Raw genomic sequence first — 20,406 nt, forward strand, 5'->3', positions numbered from 1 at the left:
GTGGAATTAACACAACATGCTTAATGTTATTGTGATGCCCACTGGATGCATTCTTGAATGCAACAAGGCTTTCCAAATGTTAACATTGTCTGTGCAAAATAAGAAAATACTTCAACTTAATTTAAGGGAAAAGTGCCATGTTTATTTTTTTATTTTATTTTATTTTTTTTCAAAAAAAATCTGATACCGATATTGACAGATATTACATTTTTATGCTAATATCGGGCCGATAATATCGGTGGGCCGATAATATCGGACATCTCTAAACAGAACCTAAACAGATTGTACTATATATATGCAAATTACAAATCAAAATAAGGTACAAAAAGTATAGGAAGCAAAATAGTCCATCAGATCAAATAACTTATAAATACATGATAAGAGCATCACCTATTGAGACCATGCAGCTCCAGACCCTGATTTTAAATAAGGAGTGGCGTATTTAGTGGCATTCCGGTATAAATACTGTAATGACTCCCGACAGCGAGTTTATTGTTGAGAGGATTTCAACCGAGGGAGGACCAGAGGGGAACTTCCAGACATCCTTCTCTTAAGCTCAAATCAAATTAAACTGTCTCTTATTTATGGTGTCGGCAACTTTGGACGGTAATATGGTTAAACTCGGTCAATGCGCCAGCGTTTGTTGATGCATGGGCTATGTGTTTGCATGAATGTGAACACTGTTTCATGAGGGCACATCCAAACTCTAAAAAACAAAAGCACCCGGTCATGAGTGCATATTACAATGAGTTTTATAAGTACACACCAGCATGAACACTCACACACACACACACACACACACACACACACACACACACACACACACACACACACACACACACACACACACACACACACACACACACACACACGTACGTACGTTATTATATTTGAATAATCAAAGAGCAAATGTTCAATGTATCAATTAAGTATATGGGCCAGTCTTTACACTTTTAAGCAGTTCCTTGAAGTTGTTCGGTAAAATAAACAATGCATACATTTATCCAGACGCAACAAGCAAAACCCAAAATAAAAAAATCTGTCTCTACCAAATCTATATGTATACATTGTTCATCATATTCCCCTCTTCAGCCTTTCAACACTTTTAAATTTCTTTATTTTATTGTGTTCATCCCCCGACTCCCTTGGGCCCTTCTGCCTTCCACTTATGGCGTGCGACCCACAGATTGAGAACCAGTGCTTGAAACCACGGAGAGAACCCAGAAGGGGAGGAAGCAGGCCTCACAGTCATACCAAGTTAAACAACCACAGGGACTGAACAGGAAAGGTAAAGACCATCTTGGGCATGGACCAAATCAACAAGGTCTCAAAAAGATTAAACGACGATGATGCACAATAATCCGAGATATCGTACAGGAGATGATGTACGGCGCAACATCGTTAAGTTATACTGAATAAAGATTGCTGCGCAACAATTAAAATAACTGTTGACTGCAACATTGTGTGTGTGTGTGTGTGTGTGTGTGTGTGTGTGTGTGTGTGTGTGTGTGTGTATGTGAGTGTGTTGGTGTTAGTTGGTTTGTGTGTGTGTGCATGCAATCAAACCACAAGCACCCTGTTGATTTACTTCCTATTTCCCTAGGGGGAAAGTCTGTTGTTGTGGCAAACAACACACACTCTCACACACACACACACACACACACACACACACACACACACACACACACACAAAGCAACCACCTCGTATGTGTTTTGGTTGCTTGATAATTGTTTCTAGGCAAACATTCTTCTGCTAGCTAAGACAGCTAACCCATAACCATGAATCAATGGGATGCTAATGGAGCCACAGGGACAAAACACACATTATACTACGCTAGCATTGCATTAGCAACACACACGCATGGACACACACAACCACACACACACCAACACACTATATCCATCAATTTAGCTTGTTTTTTACTCCCTCCATCCAATTTTCTTTATGACTCACTTTTTTTTGCCCCCCCTTTCTCTCTGCTCCTCTATGGCTCTTTCCCTCCCTTTCACTTCCTCTCTCGCTTTATCTCCCGCTCTTTTATACATCTCCATCCCTCTTTCTCTCCCTCCCTCTCTTTAATGTCTCTACCTCCCTCAGTCTCTTTCCCCCTCCCTTGTATATTCTACAACAAACTCCTTTAGTCTGCTCCAACTCTCTTGGATCAGCAATGTTAGTTCTTTGAGAACTTTCCACTAAACACCTTCACTTATCTCACAGACAAACGACCAGACAAACAAATAAATAAAAGGCCAATTTAGTGTTTGCCATCGGTCTCCCCCCACAGCCGTGTTGGAACTGTTCAATTAACAAATACATCTTCGTCAGCAAGGTCGGCCGGTTTGGTAACGTGGTGACTGCTGATCTCTCTCTCTCTCTCTCTCTCTCTCTCTCTCTCTCTCTCTCTCTCTCTCTCTCTCTCTCTCTCTCTCTCCTTTTCATTTCTGCTAACATCAAACTTAATTACCTACCTCTGGTGCATGCTAATTGTGCTCTTTCTCTCTCACGCTCTCTTTCGGTCGCTCCGTGTCTCCGTCTCTCTATCGCTCTTTTTACAGCTCCCTCTCTCCCCCTCCCTATCTATTACTTTGTGCTCCTCTTTCTCCCTCCTCCTCTTCTTTCTCTCTGTCTCTCTCTTGTGTCCCTCTCTCCCTCCTCTCGTTGTTGTTGATTTGTGAACAAGAAACTTTTCTCATTTGGAGGTAAGGAATGGCTGAGTTTATGTGTATTGATCGCTTGGCTCAGGCTGTGTGGGGTGATCGAGCGAAACGGGACAGCGGTGTTGGCAGATTGTCGCCGGGACAAGAACAACATGCAGGAAAACATTGTTTTTTCTGGGAGAACAGAAAGTGCTCAGCGTGCTAAAAGAGGCCAAACCCCCCGGTTCAGATGCAGCCCTGATTTGGGGCTATGAAGAGGCTTGTTCTCGGCTTTACCTATGTTGGTGTTATAGCTCCTAGCTATTAAGCTCTTAGCTTTAACACCCTAAAGACTAGTTAGCAATATAACTATATCCAAAGTGGAATTTGCAGATCTACACTGAACACAAAAAATATATATATATATATATATATATATATAAATTTAAAATATGTAGGTTATCGGAAGTATATCATACGTTACTTATTTTGTTCTCTGCGATTCTCTGACAACTTTAGTTTTTAACGCTCGATATTCTTTGGGTGTGAACAGAATCGGTACCCTGGCACAAATCGCAGCGTCGTCCATTGGGACACATTTTATGTGGATCTGAAACCTTACCAATCAATTTGTTAATATAAATATCATATATAGTAAAAATCTGTATATTAGTGCAAAAGTAATAAAATCTTTTCATCCTTTTTAAACTTTATTATATTATGACTTTACTACTTTATTATTACCGTTCCTTTTGATATTGATATTGTCTATCATTGTCTGCTGCTCTTATGACCAAACCCTCAGGGATCCATAGCAGTAGCCATCCAAACTAATCTTTCCATATATATTCAATGGTGTCCGTCAGATGCAGGCCTCTGGTCAGGCAGAATAATAATAAACACGAGCATCATTCACACCAGCACACAAAATTCCATACCTTTAGGTACGAGATGCATCATCATGTACATCACACACACACACACACACACACACACAGTGTTTTTCAGAGTGTGTTTCTCACTTGTTATCATCGGCCTGTAGGGAGTGTGTATGTTTTTGCGTATTTGTGTTTGTATATTTTTGTGTGTTTGTGTGTGTTTGCTTGAGGGTTTGCACGTTTGTGTGTGTGTGTGTGTGTGTGTGTGTGTGTGTGTGTGTGTGTGTGTGTGTGTGTGTGTGTGTGTGTGTGTGTGTGTGTGTGTGTGTGTGTGTGTGTCAGGCCTCCTTGAGATTAAACCTCACTCACAATGCTTAGGATCACTTAGCATTGCGACCCCGGAGAACCAGGAGTACACGCTTGGTGTGTGTGTGTGTGTGTGTGTGTGTGTGTGTGTGTGTGTGTGTGTGTGTGTGTGTGTGTGTGTGTGTGTGTGTGTGTGTGTGTGTTCCCTACCCGGTGAGTGTCGTCGTCAGGCCCTCTGCGCCGGGGGTCAGGGTCTTCATAGGCAGGGGTCATTCCTTCTCTCCTGGCCTGCTGATACTCTCTCCTCAGCAGCTGGATCCTTTCACTGACACACACACACACAAACATACCCACACACAAGCACAAACACACACAAAAGCGCACCCACACACACAAGCAAACAGACAGAGATTTTTTTCAAAATGTCAAGAATGAATTTAGACTAAATTCAGATTTCTTACTTTGGAAAGGTTTCTGTACCATGAACTTGAGTGCATGAATAAATAACTATCCAGATGACAAAAGCACATGAATGCATCATTATTTTAATCACAGTGATAGACTGAACCTCTGACTCCCCATGCATCAGCTGACTTATCTGGATGGGAACCGTCCAATGGGAGCTCTCTATCCCTCAAGTTGAGTTATCTGTTATCTGACAGACACCTGCGGACTGCACTGGCATCCCACACACGTACACATATACACGTGTGCGCACACATGGATATACAAAAACCCACAAACAAACACCACACAAAGATCAATGTTCTACACTCGCTCCCTCTCTGCATTTTTATCAGATTTTTCTGCCTCTTTTTCGTCCGAGCCCCAACATCAATCATATGAATGCTTCTACTTTCTGTCAACACATTTATCAGAATAACGGGCACCCCGAAGCACATACATACAAATCACATGCAGAGAGACACCCCTCCGCCCCATCACCCTGACAAACACATCCAACATCCCCCACACGGCCACACTCACGCACCACAACATCTAAATATCAAAGCCCTAAACAGCAACAGGACGCAGAAAGTTTTGAAAAACGAATCGATGGACCGATCGAAATGCAGCACAAGACATCTCCTAGACGTGTACTTTCAAACGAGCATGCGCATTTCACACTCGGCGACAATGGAGTTTGCCTTCCCTGTGGTGCACTGCACACGCAAAAGGGGAGTCATTCAAACAGCATCAGTAGTTCACGCGTTTGTTTACACATTTGTTTACTCATTGGAGTGCATGCTTTCTGTCCTCCCTGCAGTCCCGTCTCCCTCACGCCTCCCCTGCAGCAGGGCCCGGTGCCTCCCCCCTTTGGGCAACACTGTCCAAGGCTATCACCAGTTTGTCCGTTTCACCCCATCCCTCCCCTGGTGGAGAGGTTCACCTGAACACAATTCTGCTCTCAGGTCTACCTCCAGCACTCACCCTCTTGCGGACCCCTGACCCGCTTTCCAACTCCACTGCATGGGGCAGGAAGCAGAATTAATATGGGTTTGTGAGGGTGTGATTGAGAGGGACTGACAGCTAGACTGTGTGTGTGTGTGTGTGTGTGTGTGTGTGTGTGTGTGTGTGTGTGTGTGTGTGTGTGTGTGTGTGTGTGTGTGTGTGTGTGTGTGTGTGTATGTGGGTAGAGTGAGAGAGAGACCGTATATGTTTATGTGAGCGAGAGGGATGGCAAAAGTGAGAGAGTGAATGAGTTAGTGAGTGAGTATGTGTGCGCCCATACGGTTGGAAGTCATTTATTCATGGATGATTTCACAACCATCAATACCAAGCAATGGGCAAAATATGTGCAGAGAACACACACACACACACACACACACACACAGTACTACCCCATCCACATACACACACCGACGCACAGATTGTGAGTGCTTATATATATTCAATGTCCTTAAGAGGGCTGTGTCAGCACAATCTATGCAGCCCCCATAGGAAAGACATCCAAGAAAAGGAATAGCATAAAAATAGTCGGGAGCAGACCTGAGCAGACGCAGTATACGCATCTATACGTTACGGATACACACCTATATGGGTGGCACCAAACTGCATCCTACCTCCTGTCATCCCAATTCATATATCAGTTAAATGACTGTTTATCTGATATATTAAACATATAGATTTATTCATATATATATATATATATATATATATATATATTAGAGCTGTCAAGCGATTAAAATATTTAATCGTGATTAACCGCATTAATGTCATAGTTAACTCACGATTAATCGCAAATTATTTTTCTATGCTAAATATCCCTTGATTTTTTTGTCCCATAATTCTTCTCATTTTAATTCTCTTATCAACATGGTGAAGTGCATCGGCTTGCCTTGTGCAAATGATTTTTTAGTGATAATAACATTGGCATATACTGATCAAAACAGGACGATACAAAAAAAGAGCCTATAGTGCAATTAAACGACTGCTTTGAACACATTTCAGTTGAACATAGCAGTCAGGCTACTGCTTCTTTGTTTTGAGCCAAAGAAAAAAAAAATATATATTTTTTTAATAAAATAATTGCGTCAATCGCGCGATCAATTTTTTAACGCCGTTAAAATTGGTTTGCGTTAACGCCGTTAATAACGCGTTTAACTGACAGCTCTAATATATATATATATATATATAGATATATATATATAGATATAGATAACAGACATGGTTTTGTGGAGGCTTTTCCCCAAAGCATCTTACAAAACCATAAAGTGCATTCTTAGAATGAGCTGGCGCTAGTGGGAATCAAACCTAAATTCTGGCAGTGTTGATGTCATGCTCGACCAGTTGAGCTAACCAGATGGTGTGAGGATGATATACTGTATTAAGCGTGGATGGTACCCGTTTTCGATGCTGCTTAATGTCATAATTTAAATCTGTAAATGTAGTTTTCGATGTTACCACATATTGTCATTCTTTCTGTGACTCCCAGGTGTAAGGAGCGCAGGATTGACTACAGAATGAGGCCGCTAGTACGACCAATCAAATTTGGGGAGGACCGAACATTGGGTATGTACTTGGTCGCCTATTTCTGCAGAGTGCGTTCACTGTGGATTCATCATAACAGGCAGTGCTGGTAAAGCAAGGCCTAAGAAGGACCACTCCCTCTCTCCTTTTCACTACAATGAATTCCACACGCCCCCCCCCCCAAACACACACAGACACACACACACACACACACACTTTAATGCTTCATATGATTTATGGCTGCACATAAAAGCAAAAGAATGAGATGGGAGAGATAAAGAAAAACAAAAAATAAATAAAAACACTGAAAACACACTTTAACTATCAGAGCTAACATAAAACCTTGACCAACGCACATGCACATACACACACACACACACACACACACACATACATAGAACTACACACACTCCAACCTACACAGACACATGCTTTGCGGTCAATCTTCTGCTGGAGCCCACCACACACACACACACACACACACACACACACACACACACACACACACACACACACACACACACACACACACACACACACACACACACACCACACACACACACACACACACACTGTGTTGTGGCTGCAGACTGCAGAGGCTATCGATCAGCCCTGGAGGAACAAGGGCTGGGTAATAAAAGCCGACTGGAATGACTTCCTGTTTTACAAGCCAGCGGTCATTAAACAACAACAGGAAGTAGCAGCCGTGTGTGTTAGCGTAGCGCGCTTCCTTCCATTCACCTTCCCCGTGCTCCACTCACACAGGTTATAAATAAAATATCAACGCTACTCCCTTACCCATTCCAATACACGATATATTCCAAGAGTATATTTCCAGTCTTTGATGGATTTCTTACGATAAACAAGGCTTTAAGGCGGCTGTAGATGGATGCAGGGAAGCTTTAAGGTAAGAAAAGTATAGCTTTTAGACTTTGTATCAAACCTTTGACCTGACATTTTTCATTTTCGTTTTATTATTTTTTTACTTAGGATTTTTTGTATGTACACTCCATCTGCTCCCCTCTTTCATGCACGCACGCACGCACGCACGCACGCACGCACGCACACACACACACACACACACACACACACACACACACACACACACACACACACACACACACACACACACACACACACACACACACACACACACTATTCTCTCACACACACACAAACACACATACATTATTCTCACATACACACGCAGACACACACACACACGGTCAATCTTCCATGGGAGCCCCGTGTCACAGCAATAATAATTCTATAAATTTTTAAAAGCAGAATCAGCGACACAGTGAGAATGTTATTAAAACTGGCGTTAATAATTAATAAGCCTGATTCCTTAATGACTTGGAGAAATAGCGCTCTCACATCCACAGCCGGCCGGCACATCTCTGCTATTAAAGCCCATAAATATTTACCACCCTTATCATTTTTCACTTTTACACCTCTAAGAAAATTACATGTATATTATTCCGTTCCTTTGCTCGAGGGCAGGGTCATAGATCAGCTGTGTGATATTCTAAGCATGGGCATTTCTATGGATTGTATCAGTGGTTAATATCAGAGGTAAGGGGTGATGTGATGTATATTTAATATATATCTGATGTGTTGGTAAGCGGTGCGCTGATCCCAGCTAAACAGGCCGTCAGAGACAGCCGGTGTTTAGCAGTATCAATCTGCTGCACCGCCAGCCTCTAACACAGCTCATCTGTGCGTAGCATTTGAAGAAATATGAGTATCAACAACTTAATCTCAATCCTGTGATAATGCTGTTAAATTTGTCCTTTATGCTGTTAAATTTGTCCTATGTCCTTCAGCAGACGCTTTCAACTCGAGATTGGGGATGGAACCCAGCTCCTTTCGTCTCAAAGTCGTACACCCTAACCAAACACTGAACACCATCCGGGCCCTTCCTCCTAGGTATTTCTGGTCCTGTATTGTTTAATCATCGGCCAAACCATCGATGGACCAGCATGCTCATTTGATTTTGTTGCGTCTGTGTCGCAGACGTAAGATCCCTTACAGCTCAAGCAGAACCTGGAGAAAGAGAAAATAACTAAAAAAATAGAGATATTGGAGAGATATTATTGATGAGACGAGAGAACAAGTGAATAAATGCATTAAGTGTTGAAAAAACATAAAGAAAAGAAGACATAAGGAGGGAGAAAGATTGAGTTTAAGGGGAACAAGTGCCTGCGTGTGCACGTATCCACGTGCCCGTGTGTAAATGCTAAGAGAACAAACTGGATTGATAAATAATCAATCAATGAACCATGGCGATGGGGGGAGGGAGAGAGAGTTTACGAGAGAGAGATGGAGAGAGGAGTAAAGTGGGAAGTCCTTTCATTTCCACAAACACAGTCATGATAGCTCTCTGGGTGAATCGATACTGCTTGAAAAGACAATCTGGGATTGATTTGAGAGCTTTGAAGAGGGTAGAAAAAAAAGAAAGAAAGAAACGTCTTTCAGTCTTTCTAAAGGAACGAAGGACGTTTAACCGTCTGTCCCAGCAAGGCTGAGTCAATACCACAAAACAATAAGCTTTTTAATAGCCTCAGAAACGCTACTACGTTAATAATAGTGGCCCGGCCGCTGTAGACCCTACAATTTCAAACAAGCCTCGACGTCAGCCAGTGGTTCTTCGCTTTCAACGTAATTGGGTGGTCATGTCATCATGTTTGGGACTGAAGATGAAAAGGTAAGTTCAAGTTTTTAGCACAACCGTAATTAACTTCAACGTGTCCTTCGACGAATGCTACAAACTATGCTAACCTCATCAGCAACCCATTTCGCAGAAGCTTCAATCCAGAGCGACTTACACTGAATAACTCCTAATAACAAGTGAATCACACCGTTAGATAACTTTAAAGCAGGCTATGCACAGCACATACATCAACCCATTTCGCAGTTGCTTCAATCGAGAGCGACTTACATGGAAGAACTCCTAATAACAAGTGAGTCACACCATTAGATAACTTTAAAACAGGCTACGCACAGCAAATACATCAATCCACACGAAGGACCAAAGTGTCATCATATTGCAGAGCACGTCGTTGGCTATCCGAGCAGAAAGCTTTGGGGTCATAGTCGATACCTCAGAGTATAAAAGGAAAGTGGAGCCCCTTGTAGTCAATTGAGCGACAGCGGCCATTTCTGATCTGCCACACGCTTGTCAGTGGTACATGCAAGGTTATGTGTGCGTGCGTGCGTGCATGCATGTGCCTGTGCACGTATTTGTACATGGGTAAAATGTAAGTGTTCCATTGATTCCTCTTCCTGCTGAGTTCTGGGCTGAATGGAGGAGACTAGAGGAGGGATAACTGTGGTTTACAAAGGACCGCCAAGCTCGAGTCGATAGCTTGATGTCTGGAATATAGCGCCCTCCATCCTTGGTTTCCTCTTTTCCATCTCCACCTCTCTCTATCGCGCTCTCGTCAGTCGTCTTTGCCTGTATCTCTTCCCCTCTCTCTCTCGCACTCTCACTGCCTCCGTCTCCTCTCTCCTCCATCTTTCTCTGTTCTCCTCATCTCCGGTTCATCTGCATATGTCCCCCCCCCACCTCCCCTCCCCTACCTTTCCTTTCCCTCCCTCCACCCCCCTCTTCTCCCCCCTCCTGCTAATCTCCCAGCCCCGGTCCTCTTCTCTAATTGGTTGACGTCCAGACTAATGAAGTTTGACAACAAAAGATCACCCTAACCGCGGCAGGGAGGGGGAGAGAGGGGAAAATGAGGATGGGGAGGTGGTGGGGTGGGGTGGTAGTCGAGGGGAGACGAGGGGTACAGCAATTGTGTGTCTGAAAGGGTGTGTGCGTTGTCTGTGTACGTCTCTGCACATGTGTGTCTGTGTGTGCATGTGTGTGAGTGCGTGCGTGTGTCTTTGTGTGTCTGAGTGTCAGGTGGCCCTCCTCTCCGGGCTAACAGGAAGTGACATGTGTTTTGGGAAGGCGGCTGACAGGAAATGACAGAGGCGGTTAAGCGGTGCCATTTAAGCAAGCGCAGTAATTAGTGCGCCATCGACTGCCGTGACATCATTCAGACTAGCTGTCCAAATATGGGCGCAGGAAGACAGAATGGCAGAGAAAGTCACAGTGGGCAAATCTGTTCGCAAATCATCATTTAAACAGCTAGATCAAACCTGTGCGTGTGTGTGTGTGAGAGTATGAGAGAGAGAGAGAGAGAGAGCGGGATAGAAGAAGAGAGTGAGGGAGAGAGCTTTGTAGAGAGAAAGAGAGCTACAGGTGGTAAATTGGCTTGCATGTCATCATTTAGACAACCTGTCTGTGTTTAATATGCCCTCTGGACTCTGTCAGCCGTGCACGTAGAACAGTGCACAGGAGCCATGCGTACTCTGACTGTGTGTGTGTGTGTGTGTGTGTGTGTGTGTGTGTGTGTGTGTGTGTGTGTGTGTGTGTGTGTGTGTGTGTGTGTATCCTTTGCCAGCTGTGTTGGGCTCAGCTCCTTGCCATCATTCTCTCCCTCCCATCCTCTTTTTAGCATGGACGCCCTTCCAGGAACAAATCAACCAGATCCAATTGGCGAAGGACGGTGCAGTTTAAACTACAATACCCAGAGTGCTGTTGTCTGTGTTTGACCTTTGCCCCCTGGCTGACTTCTCTGTAGACCCCTCTCTCTATCTCACACAAACAAGACACTTAAAAGAATGATGTAATTCCGAAGAGCCAATCGTGCTGCTTACCAACTCTCTCTCTCTCTCTCTCTCTCTCTCTCTCTCTCTCTCTCTCTCTCTCTCTCTCTCTCTCTCTCTCTCTCTCTCTCTCTCTCTCTCTCTCTCTCTCTCTCTCTCTAACCCTTCTACTTCTTTTCTGTATTGTTCTTTTTCTCTTCGCTCCACATTGCAGCACAAAGAGATGCTACTCCGTCATCGTAATCGTCATGCTGCAGTTGTTTTTTGTACTTTACAAGATAAGAGAAGCTGAGAAATACGAGATGGTACTTTATTGATCCCGGGCGGAAAATTTGGGTGCCACAAGCAGCAAGTACAGGACAGAAGTACAAAAAAACTTTTTTCTCTGCTTACTCCATGTTAGTTAGACACAAAAAGCCACTTCCAGAGGAGGCTGAGCACAATCAAAGTTTAAAATCAATTTAGCAATACCAAAGATAAGTGCCGCGCCCGCACCACCAAGTTTCTATAAAGACAACTTAATATTCCACACAAGGTGCATGAATCAGAGAGACCGCTTCATGTGAAAACCATAATGAACCTCAAACATGGGTTTAAAGTTAAAGAAATCTTTGTGTTTTTAATGAAATGGACTGAAACGGTCAATAGGTCAATAGACTCTTAAAGCATGAAAAAAATGTAATTAATTGACGGATATACGGCAGAGTGCCGTTAAAATACAGACAGGTAGGTCGTGTTCTGAGCTAATTTGCTTTCTACTCAATCCTATTCAATTTTGGTATAATTTTCACATAAAAAAAACTCATTCTTGAATAAACCACTAATGTTTGTAACGATCGTGTCAGCAATGTCCGGACACACACGCAAAACCCTCCAACCAATCATAATACAGCAAAAGCTTTGGTGTTTTACTTAGATTGTTAAGAAGTCTTAAAGCACCTCGCTCCCCAAAGATGTAATTTAATCCAACTCCTTAAAAAAAAAAACACAAAGCACAAAGAAACTCCCTAAACCCTGAAACAACGCTGATTAGCATACAAGCCCCGCCTCCATGTGTTGATTGAGTTCCCGGGAGCCGCCTCGTTAACACCTGCATGCTAATTTAACCACTCGGAGAACAAAGACAAGTCTTGCTGCTAGGCAACCAGGTTTGAGTGACAGGGGTGAAGCTGTCGCCCGACGGATGGCTCCGCTTCTCCCTGAGAGGACCTGAAGACCATGAGATCCCGGTAATCTAAGTGTGACTCCATCCCATTAATTCATCAAACTGCAGACTGACTTGTTTACCATCGTCGGGATCCACCGTGAGAGGGCTAGGCCGCGGCAGCCCTGACAATGCTGGCGCAGGGCACACACATAGGAACAGGTTCAGATGTGCCATTGATGTAACTCAGAGACACGGATATTGTTTCTACACGCACTGTTAAGCATACAGAAAAACAGCTGAAAACAGTTCACAAAGTTGACAACATGAATTTCACCTTAAGAAGAATAGTGTACAGCAGGGAGAATATCTGATAAATAGGCTTTGTAACCTCATAAGCTGCTGCCTGTGTGTGTGTGTGTGTGTGTGTGTGTGTGTGTGTGTGTGTGTGTGTGTGTGTGTGTGTGTGTGTGTGTACGTACGTGTGTGTGTGTCTGTGTGCGTGTGCATGCGTGCGTTTGAATGGGGATGTGTGTGCATCTGAGTGTGTGTGTTCTCCAGTGTTTCCATTCAGCGTGGTTCGTCTACAGTGGATGTCCTTTGCCATGAAATGTTTTTTCCTCCTGGAGTTTTCCAATATAAAAGGAGAGAGTTAGAGAGTGAGAGAGAGAGAGAGAACTGAAGTACCTCTTTAGGACTGTTCTGTATTAGCTGGATGAATCACAAGCTAACAAACCGTCTCTCCTCTGGACTCACCATGCTCGTTTGCCCTCAGCCTCACTCGCCCTCCCAAGGATGACACATGCAAATGCGTAAACACACACACACACACACACACACACACACACACACACACTAATTAACTAAATCACAAACACACACATGCATGCATTTACAAACACATCCCTACACACCATATGCATTTATACAAGCACAAAAATACACACACAGAATACTCTCTCACACACACACAAAGACATACATAACCACCTGCCAAACCAACTCAGAGAACTCAGCCAAACACTTTATCAGCTTTTATTCCTTGCCTCTCTATCGCTCCCTCTTTCTCTTTTTCTCAAGCTCTCTCTGCAATAACCACCCGAGTCCATCCCTAATTACCTCCAGTGTGAACAGATTGGTAGAGAGAGCAGCACTTAAGACCAAGGAACCTGGCACTCAAACAGCCGTCTTCATGAGAGAGAGAGAGAGAGAGAGAGAGAGAGAGAGAGAGAGAGAGAGAGAGAGAGAGAGAGAGAGAGGGGAGGAGGAAGGGAGACAGACAGCGAGTTGGGGAAGGCAAGAGAGAGAGATAGCACAAAAGTGACATTCAGCGATAGAAAAGTCTAAAGATAGCAAAAGACGGGGGGAAGACAGGGAGAGGGGATTAAATGAAGAATTAAAGTGTCAACTATGAAAGACTAGAACAATCTGTAGTATAAGGACGTAGACATTTTGAGTGTAGGGTCAAACTGCAGACTTGTTGAAATTCATAATGAAACCTACGAATCAATATTAATTTGGTATGGTGTGTGTGAAATAGTGGTTTTGCTTGTTATGCGCGTGTGTTTGTGTGTACGCAGAGAGATATATATGGAGAGATAGAGAGTGAAAGATGTAGAGATTGTCCCTGTATAAAGGAAAAAACAGAAAAGTGTATTATATTATAAAGTGCGAGCATTTGAGTTTTAGTTTGTGTGTTAATAAAGGTAAGAAAAGCGTATTATATTAGTGTGTGTCTGTGTGTGCGTATCGAAATAGTGGAGCAAACTCATAGGTTTGTCCCCCTTTCCTTTCTTGTCTTCCGCTGCCCTCATACTCCCGCCTCCTCCTTGTCTGCATACTCATTATTCCTTTCATTCAGTTAAACCTTTTTTCCTGTCCACTATTTCATTCTTCCTCTCTGCCGTGCACCCCCTCTCCCTCTCTCTTCATCTCCCTCTCCCCCCCTCTCTCTATCGAAACCCCTCAACCCGCCCCCCCCTCCTGCGCTCTCCCTCTCCCCCATCTCCCTCCATCAAGCCTCTCCCTCTCTCCCTTTCCCCCTCTCTCTCTCCCTCTCGCCCATCTCTCTAGTCCCAGCAGGCTGATTGTTTTCTAATTGGTGGAGTGGCAGAGGTCGTGGTTGTTATGGTAACCTGGAGAGAGAGGGGCGCTCGGGGTTCAGCGTGAGTAGGGGGCGAGTGAGGGCCCACTTGAGAGAAAGCGAAGGCAGCTCTCATCCTGGCTGGGGTGGACACTTCACATTGGGAAGGGGGGAGGGAGGGAGAGATAGAGACTGTGTGTGTGTGTGTGTGTGTGTGTGTGTGTGTGTGTGTGTGTGTGTGTGTGTGTGTGTGTGTGTGTGTGTGTGTGTGTGTGTGTGTGTGTGTCCTCATATAGGAGTCTTCTTCAGATCTATCCGTCCTCTTTGTCAGCTGCCAATACACCCCAGGATGCACTGTACTCTCACTGTCTCAGCGGGCCAAAGGAGTATCATGGCGATAGATGTGTGTTCCTATCTATTTATCGAAGTATATACCTAGTGGGGGGCATCTTGGTGGCTCAGCCGACTAACCCCATAGGACATGCAGCAACCCAGGGTAGTTCCAACCTGTGATCCTACGCCACATGTCATTCCCTACCCCACCCCCTCTGTCCTGTACCACTCCAGTCCATAAAGCCAAAAAAAAAGTAAAATATATTAGGAAGAAATTGTAACATATTGTTAATTACAATAGTTAGTTACTTATTTATATAATGAGATTTTTTTCATTTGACTATATTTACCTCTGGAACATATGACAATTTAACTTAATCTAGCACTGATTTGCTTTGTCTAAGAGCTGCCTATGCTAGCAGGTTCCACTCTCCGTTCTACAAAGCAGGCAAAGTACGCTTTCCACGACCGAATCTAATCCCAACAGGCCTGAAATGACTTCCTACTCTAAACGTTGTCCTGCGATAATTACGTGGTATTTTACCTGCAAAAACATCTCTTTACAGAGTAATGCACGCCATTTCATGCCGTCCTCAATGGGCTCTTAAGAGGCTTTCTCTCTGCCTCTGCCACTGCAGTGGGAAGGAGCTTTTCTTGGAAATGTACGATCCGAAGTCTTTTAGCGCACGGTACTTTGGACATTTTCTACAATTTGTGAAGAACGAAAGCTCATTCATAGATGATTCTATAGAATCAAGAGAGCACATTCAGAAATCACTCATGGTACACTGCATTCATACAATGAAAAGTTCAGGAAAAGGATGTACTAGACAATAGACATTCATATATAGATCATTCTACATCTTGTTAATAGCCTAAATAGCTTGTTATATACTGGCAGAACATATCAATCATTCTATAGCGGAAAAATTGCGGATTTATATGTTACTAATATTATACCTGCAGTAAAAAAAAATATACATAGACCATTCCATACCTGCAAAAATGTCATTCATATCTCTTAAACTGCATTTCTCTCTAAACCAGCAAAAAAATTAATCCATTTATCCTTTTATGGGAACATTTTTATATCCAGGCAGTTTATATGTCGTATCTCAACACAATATATCATATTTCTAAACCAGCACCAAAGCTCACTCGTAGCAGCAAAGCTCATCTGCAGCTGGCTCCACCCACCAGGAACATAGATCTGACTTGACGTTAACAAGCCGAGGCCCGTCCATCTCTTCACGATCGATGCATGGCCCTGCAAGGGGCTCAGGCCCCATAATGCACCGCTGCCATTCTAGTTTCCACCAATTGGAATTCAATGGTTTAGAAAACAACTGCTAAGATCTGCTTTCCTGGTCGCACTCGCGCTGTGAAGATCAAGAATGAAGACCTGGGGGTTGAACCTCCTATCCCAAACAGGGAGATGATGAGTGTGCTTTTATGCTGTTAGAGTGTGTGTGTGGTGTGTGTGTGTGTGTGTGTGTGTGTGTGTGTGTGTGTCTGTGTGTCTGTGTGTCTGTGTGTGTGTTTGTGTGTGTGTGTGTGTTTGTGTGAGTGTGATGGAGGACCAGCTGAGTTACGATGTGCTCTTTAGTGAGCTATGAGGCTAAACATTTACGCTAGGGATCCCAGAGGACCACAGAGGAGAGCGTCTGTATTCATGAGCTGCTGGTTTTACTGCCACTGTTTGGACACAGCATTTCTCTTCGGGAGCTACGAGGTGTGTGTGTGTGTATGTGTGTGCGTGTGTGTGTGTGTGTGTGTGCATTGTTTGTTTGCCTAGCTAAGGTTGCGTGTTTGTGGTTCTTGCGGATACTTATGCATCCCTGTGTCTCTGTGTTCATGCCTGCCATGTGTGTTTTTGTGCGTATGTTTGTGTCTATGGATGTGTTTTCGTGTGTGTATGTGTGTGTGTTTGCGTGTTTTTGTGTGTGTGTGTGTGTGTGTGCATGTGTATTTGTGTGTGTGTGCGTGTATTTTTGTTGGTGTGTGTGTGTGTTTTTGTGTGTGCGCATGCTTGCATGCGTGCTTACGCACGTCTGTGTGTGTGTGTTCTTTCTCTGCCTAAATATGCATGGGTATTTATATGAAATGCTTGCTTGTGAATATTTATGCATCACTGTGTGTGTGTGTTTGTGTGGGTGCGTGTGTTTGCGCGCTTCATAGTGTCAAGAGTTTGTCGATAAATTCTGTTTTCTCTATTTATTGCACAAAGGCTTTAAGATCCAGACGGATATATCCAGATAATGTGGCAGTCCATATTTCACTGCGGGTATTTGTGTGTGCGTGTCTCTTTGTTTATGTTTGTGTGTGTATGTGTGTGTGTGTGTGTGTTGGTTTGCTCTCATTGCTCTGTCGAAATACTGATGGACGTCAAGTCATTCGTAATTTGTTTATCTTTGACACACACTTGCAAACTGGTGCCCTAGTCTTTCTCTCTCACGCATGCAAGCACACACACACTTTGTTTGTTTAGAGATGAAAACCATGTCTGTCCTGATGTCTGGTTGCACAAAGAGGTAAAGAAAGAATATACTGTTATGTTTCCCCATTGAAGAAAGTTATTATACTTATTATGTGCATTCATTTATACTATGTTTCAGCTGCTAATTATAGAAAAAAAGATGTGTGAAGAAGGATTGCAACAATTAACTTAATTCAAGAATAGAAGAAAGAAGTAACAATAAATTAGAGACTGGAAAGCATGCAAGAATGAAAACGAGACACAGAGAGACAATTGAAGAAAGACAAACAGACGACCAACAAAAAATGAAGAAAGACAAACAACAGCAGGAAAGAAAGCTTTTCCATGGCCTACACGTCATGAATCACTAGATGAGCATCTTCCACACGGCTCCTCACCTGTCACCAGCACCGGCGTGAGCAGGGGGAGGGGAGGGTCCAACAGCAGCCGCCGTGGAGGAGCCTCCTCTGGGCTTGTTCACCTTGGCGTAGAGCCCGTCCATGGGGTCGCCGTTGGGTCCCATCGTGGGGTCGTTGCCGTGGTTACCGTAACCGGGGTGGGCGGGATGTTGCGGAGGCGAGGGCGCCCGGCCGTGGTCGGCGGGGTGGGAGGAGTGCGGCGTGGCGGGGGAGGTGGAGGCCACGTTCCCTCGGTCTCTGAAGGAGTTGATGCGGGCGTAGTTGGGGTCAGCCTCGTCGTCCTCCACCTCCTGGTAGCGGGGGCCTCCGGGGACCCGGCTGCCCTCCGCCGTTGGGCCCCTGGGCCTGGGGTCCCCCTTGGCCCGGGGGTCCCTCAGCTCTGGATGCTTTGCCTCGATCCTGACGAGGAGAAAGACAGACAGTGGACATATAAACAGACAGACAGACAGAGAGAGGCAGATAGACGGACCGACCGGCAGATAGACAGACAGAGAGACATATAGAGAGCGGAGGAGATACAAACAGAGATAGACAGAGAGAAAGACAGACAGACAGGGACACAGACGGACAGACAGAAGGCCAGAGAATGACATACAGACAGACGAAGGTCTGGACAGACAGATAGATGGGAACACAATTTATAAAAAAGACGCAAATGTCTGGTAGGTGTTAATATTGTTGCGTTGTTTGTCAGTTGGCACACATCAGGTATATCCTTGCATATGTGTGCGTGTTTGTGTGTGCGTGAGCACATCCATGCATGGACTCCAGAGGGAGGACTGTGAGGCCAGGGTGAGAACATGGAGCACACCGAGGATGAGAGGAGAGAGAGCAAAACAAACAACAAAACCTATTCACGAAAGGAACCGTTTTCCTGGGTTACCATGATGGCTTCCAGGAGAACAAGCGATCACACAGAGTAACACAAGGGGGGGGGAAATAACTGGCCGTACAACGGGGCGATCCCATCTCAAAAGGTCTTGTGTCCAGAAAACATCCCGTAGGATGATAACATAATGGTTCCAGGAGGGTCTGCCTAGTACCTCTCTATCTCGTCCTTCATGATGTGCAGCTCCTCCTGGCTCAACATGTCAGTCTTCTTCCTCTGCAGCGCAGCCTTGGACTCCTTCTTCTTCCCAAACCTGTACACAACATGTGAAAACAATAATAAATAAATAAATGACAAGGACGTCGACCACAAAGTGACTTTCAAACCCTGGTTGATATCCAGGGCGTGTCCAGAAGTGGTTTGATGGGGTTTGATTTCTAGTCGAAGGATATTTGGTTCTAGCCCCAGCATCAACAGTAACCTGCACATTTGAACAGTGAGATGCTCCAACCCCAACTAGTTTGTTAAAGACATCTTAATTCACTGTTAGCTGCTTTGGATCAAAGTGTTAACTAAATGACTAGATAAAACGATTAAGTGATAATATGGTGTTATACAGGGATATGGGCTTTGTTGATTATATTTACATGATTGACATCGCCTGCAACAGAGGAACACATTCACTCCGTTTTCACAACACACACACCCACACACACACACACACACACACACACACACATACAGGAGTTAAGCACACATTAAGATGCATGTAAAAGGCGTGACAGAGGACCAATCCATACACTCTGTTATTCAGCGAGACACACAAAATGTCTTTGACTGAGAGGGAAACAAGTGGGTGTAGTTGTGTGTGTGAAGACTGAAAAAGGAATTCAAGTCTCGCACACACACACACACACACACACACACACACACACACACACACACACACACACACACACACACACACACACACACACACACACACACACACACACAAATGCTAATTTATTCACAGCAATAGTCATACATTCCAGTGAAATACATACATAGATACAGATGGATAAATAAACTGATTGGATAGATTAATAAATAATGGCCAAACGAACAGGCACACACACACACACACACACACACACACACACACACACACACACACACACACACACACACACACACACACACACACACACACACACACACACACACACACACGTTTAGCCACTTTAATAAATTAAAGTGTGGTGAGCATCAGACCAGCAAGAGTGGCCACTCTTCAATAGGCCAACCACAGCAGTCGATACTAGGTCATTTGTGTGTGTGTGTGTGTGTGTGTGTGTGTGTGTGTGTGTGTGTGTGTGTGTGTGTGTGTGTGTGTGTGTGTGTGTGTGTGTGTGTGTGTGTGTGTGTGTGTGTGTGTGTGTTTGTGTGTATGTGTCTGAGAGTGTGTGTGTGTGTGCGGTCAACTTTCGGAAGCTTACTCAGCACCGCTGCACACACAAATCATTACGTAGGAAAAGATCATGAATCAACAAACACACAACCACACAGTGGCAACTCATTGGCCACCCCCCATTGACGTTAATTGAATGATGATGTGCAGGGAATATGCAGACCGCTGACATTTGCTAATGAGAGCAGTGGAGAAAGGCAGTATGATACAAATACACACACAAACACA

The 20,406-nt window shown here is 44.2% G+C and overlaps 1 protein-coding gene across 4 annotated transcripts in view; it reads right to left on the reverse strand.

The window, feature by feature from the left end:
- pard3bb (par-3 family cell polarity regulator beta b) overlaps positions 1 to 20,406 on the reverse strand; it is a 190,529-nt gene that overhangs the window by 50,260 nt on the left and 119,863 nt on the right. For all 4 annotated transcript variants that reach the window (XM_030343178.1, XM_030343176.1, XM_030343177.1 and 1 more), the window contains 3 exons: positions 18,943 to 19,041; positions 17,879 to 18,298; positions 4,032 to 4,146 (listed from right to left, as the gene is read on the reverse strand). In XM_030343178.1, the coding sequence (XP_030199038.1) occupies positions 4,032 to 4,146; positions 17,879 to 18,298; positions 18,943 to 19,041 (634 nt within the window). The remainder of the gene's footprint in view (positions 1 to 4,031; positions 4,147 to 17,878; positions 18,299 to 18,942; positions 19,042 to 20,406) is intronic.

Source organism: Gadus morhua, chromosome 20 (genome assembly GCF_902167405.1).
Source record: "Gadus morhua chromosome 20, gadMor3.0, whole genome shotgun sequence".
NCBI classification, from domain to species: Eukaryota; Metazoa; Chordata; class Actinopteri; order Gadiformes; family Gadidae; genus Gadus; species Gadus morhua.